At 54.1% G+C, this 7,476-nt stretch overlaps 1 protein-coding gene across 1 annotated transcript; it reads right to left on the bottom strand.

Moving 5' to 3' along the window:
• Nucleotides 1–1,061: 1,061 nt before the first annotated feature.
• GRHPR (glyoxylate and hydroxypyruvate reductase) lies at nt 1,062–6,222 on the bottom strand. The gene is made up of 9 exons (XM_015850088.2): nt 6,096–6,222; nt 5,895–6,025; nt 5,733–5,805; nt 5,315–5,431; nt 4,743–4,831; nt 4,109–4,213; nt 3,448–3,583; nt 2,996–3,126; nt 1,062–1,347 (listed from the first exon to the last, which is right to left on the bottom strand). The coding sequence occupies exons 1-9, from the start codon at nt 6,170–6,172 to the stop codon at nt 1,226–1,228; spliced, it is 981 nt and encodes a 326-aa protein (XP_015705574.1). The 5' UTR covers nt 6,173–6,222; the 3' UTR covers nt 1,062–1,225.
• Between the last annotated feature and the right edge of the window lie 1,254 nt (nt 6,223–7,476).

Here is a 7,476-nt window from a genome sequence, read left to right on the forward strand (position 1 = left end):
CCTGACTTTTGTTCAGAACTTTCCAAACGCTGCAGCGAGGTCCTGCCTGAAGATGTCAGCACTTCAGCGCTGTGAAACCTCCAAAAATCGTTCCTGTGCTGCTGTGTTCTGCTTGCTTGCTATCCTGGTGCATTTGCCAATGGACTGACAAAACAACATAGCTTGCTTTATGAAATCTATCAGTGCTGAGGAGACCGAACTGCTGTGTGATACGATAGTGCCGTTCATGTCTTGAGTAGGCATCGGTGTGGTTAAACAGATCTAAATAGAGCATAAAAGTAGTGCAATTTGAATACTGTTCTCATTTCTTCTTCATAACGTAACTGTAGCCACAGCTTGAGCTGCCCCTGCTGCCTGGCGAGGCTGGTGGTGATGGACAGCACCTGGAGGCAGGCAATGTGACCACACCATCATCACCATCACCGTGTTGTGTATGCACAGCAATTTCAGTGCAAAGTGCTGTGTAACAGCAAAACGTTCAACACTGAACCCTCCCTATATGGGCTGTCTAGAAGATCCTGGTCAGTGTCTGCTGGACTTGGGTGGGTACGGGCCAGGGAAGAGAGGAAATGAGTGACACAGATGAATTGGTACAGTAAAAGAATGTAAGCAGAGCTGCCCTCATCCTCATCCATGTGTCACAGATGGGGAAGATGAAGGCATGGTCACTGAGACAGCCAGCTGTGAGCACTCACTGGGAGCTGGGACAAGACTAAGCTCTGGTGGGCCCTCAGCACGTTGCACTCAGTAACAGGGTGGCTGTGTGCAGGGAATGCACTTTTTGATCTTAGAGGTCTATTCCTACAGTAATAGATGCTATAATGCAGACGAGGTCAGTGGGCACAGTGAGGGTGGGCTGGGTTGGCCTTGGGGATCTTAGGGTCTTTTTCCAACCTTAACAGTTCAGTGATGCTGTGATTCTGGATGAGAACTGAGAGCTCCAGAGCAGAGCTGAGGGGCCACCTCACACTCACGCACCAGCATTTATCTCCCCCATTTACAAGCACTTGAGACACCAATGGCTGGAGGCGTCTCCTTCCCAAGTGAAAGGCACACACCACTGTCACTGCTTCTCTTTAATTGCTATGGTGCAGTTCTCTTGCCATGGATGCTGTTGACTCCTCACTTGCAGAGCAGGGGCACAGGACCCACCTGCCCACTACCCCAGGCTGGCACACGATGCTGCATCCCTCACGGTGACCTGGTGGTGATGCTGGTCCAGCCCTCACAGCAGCAGCTCGTGGGGCATAGGCTCGCCCCGCAGGCCAGCCAGCAGGTTGTCAGCAGCCAGCACAGCCATGGTGCTCCGTGTCGCATAGGTGGCACTCCCGATGTGTGGCAGGATCACTGTGGGCAAAGAAAGGGTCACATCTGACAGACAATCCAAACTAACCCATCTATGGGTGAAGGCCAGCAGGCAGCAGTGCTCCTCCTTTCCACATCCAGACTTGGTACTCAGCTCCCTGCACAGACACAATGCGTGGCAGATGACAGAGAAACATGCAGAAAATCTCACACTGTGGCCTCATTACTGCACACCTCCACTCTCGTACAGGTACAAACCAATGCATACTGGGGCAACAGCCTGAGAACTGCTCAGGATATTGGGACCTGCAGGCTCCTGGGTGTGCTGGAAAGGTACGTGTGATGGCCAACAGCCCCTACAGAGTGCAGAGCTATGGCATGGTCAGGGCAGGGCAGGCTGTCCAGGCCCACATCCAGGCAGCTTTTGGTGATCTCTGAGGATGGAGATCTCCACAACCTCTCTGGGCAACCTGTGCCATTACTCTGACACCAGCAAAATGCAACCCACTCCTTTTAGGTAATGGTAAGAACCACGCCAAAGCTGCTTTAATGGCATGATTAGTACATCAGCAATGGCTGGGTACTTGCCCAAGCTAGAGAAAAGACTGCACTGCAGTCTCTGTCCATTTTAAAACAGACAGCACCTGTGGGGAGGGTGGAAACACAAAAACCTGACACACTGCTGAGTGAGGGAGGTGGGAATTGGCTTCTGCTCCCAGGTAACAAGATGAGGGGTGATGGCTTCAAGTTGTGCCAGGGGAGGTTCAGGTTGGATATTAGGACAAACTTCTCAGAAATGAAGTGGAACAGGTTGCCAAGGCAGGTGGCAGAGTCACCTTCCCTGCAAGTGTTAAAAAAACATGGTGATGTGGGACTGAGTGACGTGGTTTGGTGGGGATGGGTTGATGGTTGGAGGTGCTAATCTTAGTGGTCTTTTGCAACCTTAATGATCGTGTGATTCTACTATTTCAGAAATGGACATCCAGTCATGGGCACAACCACACTTTCCCCATTGACCTCCCAACAGTTTGTCTACTGAAGAGATTTTTCCTCATATAAAAATGTCCTTCCTTAACAGAGGAATCTTGCTGCCTTCTGCACCCTCATGCAGAATTTTGGTCCTTCAGATGAAGGCATATGCACAGGGTTTCAGATTTAGGTTGCAGCATGACCAAACCAAGCACTCAGGTGCACAAGAGGATGTTGTCCATCGGCTCAGAGCACAGGAGATTGCCCAGATGAAGCATGGATGGCTAGGTAGGAACAGGCACCCTGCCATGCTAACAGCAACAGAGCTGCCAACAACCAGAGTTACTCTTTGCTTAGAAACCAGTGTTTCCACTGTGTTCCATTTCTGCCTCCAGATCTGCCTTGCCTGTGACCGAGATTACGGAATGCAGATCCATCTGAAAGATGTTAAAAGACAAGCCAGTCTCAATTGCTTTCTGGACTACTGAAATATCTCCCAAGATTATTTTATCTTGCACTGACTCTCCACATAGCACAACTGTTGCCTAGAAGCTGCTTAAATGCACGACCTTCCTTTCTGCCACAAACACTGAAGCTCTTGTTCACCATCTGCAGGCCCCCAAGGAAATTAGCCAGCAGGTCCTCTGCCTTGACAACGGAGACGGCTCTCCAAGCAGGAGGGGGCAGGGCAGGGACCAGGGCAGCCAAACACACCACTCACCACAGTTCTTGAGTTTGAGCAGAGGGTGGTCGGTGGGCAGTGGCTCCGGCGTTGTGACATCCAGGCCTGCAGCTGCAATTTGGCCACTGACTAATGCATCATACAAATCTTCTTGGTTCACCACAGCCCCTCTGGAAAAAAAACAGGAAGATGGGCTTGCACAGCTCCAGTCAGGCAAGTCCCCACAGTCATCTGCACATCCATCCCATTGGGGCTGGACACACGGACACAGCCCTGGGCAGGGACAGTGCCTGTCCACAACAGTCAAATCAACCTGACTCTGTATCCCAGGAGCCCTCACAATGGAGGGGGTGGGCTGTAGGGTGGGCAAATGTCCCTCCCAGCTGCAGGATGCTGACTGCACACACTGCCTGGACTCACAGAGTGCATCTCACAGCTGGCTCAGCCACCATAACCACCAGCAAGGTGCCACAAAATGGGGCTGCTGTCACCTGCTCGTGTTGATGAACACAGAAGTCTTCTTCATCCTGCTGAAGAAATTCTTGTTGCACATTCCCTGGGTGCTGGGAGTCAAAGCACACGTCACGATGACAAAGTCCGACTCCTCGGCCAGCTTTGTGAGTGGGACTGGGAAGAGAAACACAGGTCACAGCTCTGCTCACAGGCAGCATCACCAGGATGCCCCTGCAGCCCTTCTAACACATAAGGGGCACCAGAGTGAGAATGCTGCCCTGCAAAGGCTTTGCCAACCCTTCTCTGCAAATGGAGAGACAGGAGGTCAGGAAGACACGAAATGAACTGCACCAAGATGCTGCTACAGACACAATTACAGTGCTTTGTTTTTACATCAAAATTTACCCACAGTGAAACCTAACAGGCAGTCGTCCGTCCCAAAGGGGCGCTCAGACTGTTTGTCATGTTCAGACAACAAAGTACTGCTATGACAGCTTATATCAATATTAAATCTATTTCTACAGTACAGGTGCTGGCTCATACAACTTCCACTCTTCAGCCTGAGAGCAACAGCTTCCTCTGAGCAGTGGAAAACACAAGGAGCAGAACAAGGTCTAGCATTGACTATGCAACAAGTGGAAACATGCAGGCTTTGGACTGAAGAATTAGCTGACTGTTTGTTTCATTCATTTTACTTACCAAACTCAGCTTGGAACTCTGCAGCATTCTCTGGTTTTGGGCGACTTCCAGTGTACAAGAAGTTCTTGACCCCAAATGGCTTCAGACGGCGAGCAACCGCCTGCCCTAGAAATGAGAGAGAAGGTGCTGTGCACCTTTCAGTGTGCAGCTGGTTTAGCTGGAAGCCCAGCAGCTCATGGAAGCATTGCTCCTGTAGGGTGCTTTGTGAGGTACGTGTTGTGTGTGGGGTGGATGCTTTCTGCAGCTCCTCAAGGGAGTGAATGCTCAGCCTAGAGATATCAAACCTGAAGCCACTCTAAGCAGCAAGCCAAAACGTGAGGAAAGAAAAGGCAACCTGCTGACAAAGTCAACAGCTGAACGAGTGCCAAGCAGACGGTCCTGTACTTTGTCAAGCTTTCTGTTTGCTTAACTGAAAAGCAAGAGGCCAATGTCCAGTTTGCTGTAGCATGTGAGTATGGTGGATGCATGTGAATGAGCAAAGTTTTAAGGGTTACGCCTGATGGATCAAGAGTTGCTCAGAGAGGCTGCACAAAGCTTTCCTTGCTGTTCTAATAGGTTCTGAATAAGTGAGCACAGGGGACAAACCTTGGCTGAAGCTCTGGTGCTTCACACCTGGTGCAGGACACGCACTTACCTATTCTTCCCAGACCTATGATGCCCACCGTACTACCAGACAGCCCATAGCCACACATCCACAAGGGCTTCCAGGTTGTCCAGCCACCGCTAGCAGATAGAGTGAGAAGGAAACTGATGTTAATAAAACAGCAGGGGAAGGCCTGTTTCAAAACCCAGGACTTGGACAAGGAAATCACAAACCACAGCACTGTGGAAGGTGAACTCCTCTGCCACCGATGGGCGATGTGCACCCTGCTTTAAGCTAACTCTGCTGTCTGAAAGGGTGCTGCTGAGCACAGCCCTGGGACAGTAAACTCTGGCCATGTCCCCAAGAGCCCATAGTGGCCCTCAACCACTGATCATCTATCTATAGCACGCACAGAGCTGCTCAGATGATGCTTCTGTCCCTTTAGCAGCTCTTGAACAACTTGCCTTCACTGCTGTGGACTGACTGTGTCACCCTGCATGATTTTCATTGCCAGCATGGTGGAACTCTGGCTTCAGCCCCACGCCATCTGTTGGGTTTCAGGTGCATTCCCCTGCAGTGCCCGACCCTCAGCCCCACTCCAGCACACAGCTGCACATACTCACGTCTTCACCTCTTCCACCGCCTCGGGCAGCCGCCGGCACGTAGTGAGGAGCAGAGCCACCGACAGCTCCGCGGTGGCATCGGTGAGGACGTCAGGGGTGTACCCCACGCGGATCCCCCTGCAGAAAGCACCGGGCTCAGCTCCCAGCACTGCCGGACCCAGCATGTAAACCCTCTGTTTGCATGCTGAGCCCCCCTCATTGCATGAGCCCCCCACGCCCAGGAGCTTATGAAGCCACAGGGTGACATCCCTCCTACCTGCCACCCCCCCCATCCCGAGCCCTTCCAGCTGGGGGCCTCACTCCCCTCCGTGCTCCAAGCTGTGGGGTGCAGGGGATGGACGGCAGCCCCCCTCCTTCCCTTCTCCTTCCTTCCCTCCCCTCCCCTCCCGGCCGTTCAGCCGCACGGCACCGAGGTTACCGCTTCTTGATCTCGTCCAGGGCGAGGTGGTCGAACCCCACGGACATGGTGCTGATGACTTTCAGGCTCGGCCCTACAAAACACCGCCGCCCACCCGTTCATCAGCTCCGCACCGACACCGCCGACCCCAAGCCCAGCCCCAGCCCGTGGCCGCGCACCCACCAGCGGCATCCAGCACCTCGGCGTCGATACGGTCGGACAGGAGGCACAGCAGCCCCTGCTTCCCCGCGACCCCCAACAGCAGCTCGTTCCTCGGGACGGGCTCATCCGAGTCCCACTGCTGCACGCAGCATCTGCGGGGACACAGCCGTCAGCGGGGCCGCACTCCGCACAGCGTTCCCCCCTCTGCAGCCCCCCGCTCACCCCTTCGCCTCCGACAGGACCCGCATTCCCTGTGCGGGGATCCGCCGCGTCACGAACACCGCCATAGCCCGGCGCATTGCCGCCCGCAGCGCCCCCGCACGGACCGACGGCGGCCCGGCAGCACCGGGGGCGGGGATGCGGGCGGACCGGCTCCTCCTTCGGCGATACGGGACGTCGGGGCGGTCCCGTGCTCCGGAGCAGAGAGCTGGAGCGGCGGAGTTTGGTTATAAGAAGGTTAAGACGGCCCCGTGGAAAACAAACCCTTACAGGGTCTTACAGAATCCCCAGGTTCTGTCTGTGTTGCGTGCTCAGCGTGTAAATGTAAATGTAAGTGAGGTCTCTGCTCCGACTGATTGCACGGCCCTGTGGGCAGGAGCACAGATAAATAACCCTTAGGAGCCCCCGATTTTATCACACTATCCATCGCACTGTCACGGCACCGGAGGTCACTGCAGAGCCGGGCTCACACTCATGGATGATGTGTCTGTACGTGTCCCTGGGCTCCATCAGGCTCTCCTCACATCCCTTGCTGCCTCCTAGAGTCCTCTCCAGAATCTCCGAGGTGCTGCCCACCGTAGCTCCGAGCCATCTCTGACCCCGCAGTGATGGTGAGGATGTCCTTTATGCAGGAAGGACTCCTGGCACTGCTGTACAGCGCCATGCTGTGCCACCAGCACTGTATAGTGACAGCCTGTGCTGCTCTTGGTGGGCTCTGAGTGCATCCCTGTGCCACTCTGCTGCCCTCTCTCAGCCCACTCCCATATGCAGGCTGCACCCAGCCATTACCTGTGTCTCCTATCAGCACACCCAGCTCGCAGCAGGGCTGGCATCATTGGCTGAGTGGAACAGACAGCTCCACCTGCAGCTCCAGCTTCGTCTCCTGCTCCCCCTGCACAGATGCCTGGAGGACTCAGGACACAGCAGTCTGACACATGGCCTGCACAGCAGGGCTGACCTGCTGCCTGCCTGGAGGAGGATTGCTGCCACCAGCAGCCCTCCATCACCACGGTGGAGATATGGGGCTGTCACTGCTTGATGGAGGCTTAGCAAGAGAGCTGGAGAGAGCCGGAGTGTGCAGCTGTCTGATCTCAATGGCTGTTTAGTGGTAAACCCGGAGAGCAGGGACTCACGGTGCTTTTCTCTGGCACAAATCATCTGTGCTGTGTGAGCTATCAGCTCATCTAACAAGTCTGTATTCTGCCGGTGGGATTTTCTTTTATCATGATGCACGCCTGCTCCTGCCGTCAGCGTGCTGTCAGATTAGGCCAGCAGAGGCCATTGTACTTTTTCATAATTGCTTGAAATTTCATTGTGCTGTGTGGAGCTGAGTTATCATTAGCACTGACATCTCCCCCTCTTATCAGGTGAGAATTCGTGTCAG

This window comes from Coturnix japonica, chromosome Z (assembly GCF_001577835.2).
Source record: "Coturnix japonica isolate 7356 chromosome Z, Coturnix japonica 2.1, whole genome shotgun sequence".
NCBI classification, from domain to species: Eukaryota; Metazoa; Chordata; class Aves; order Galliformes; family Phasianidae; genus Coturnix; species Coturnix japonica.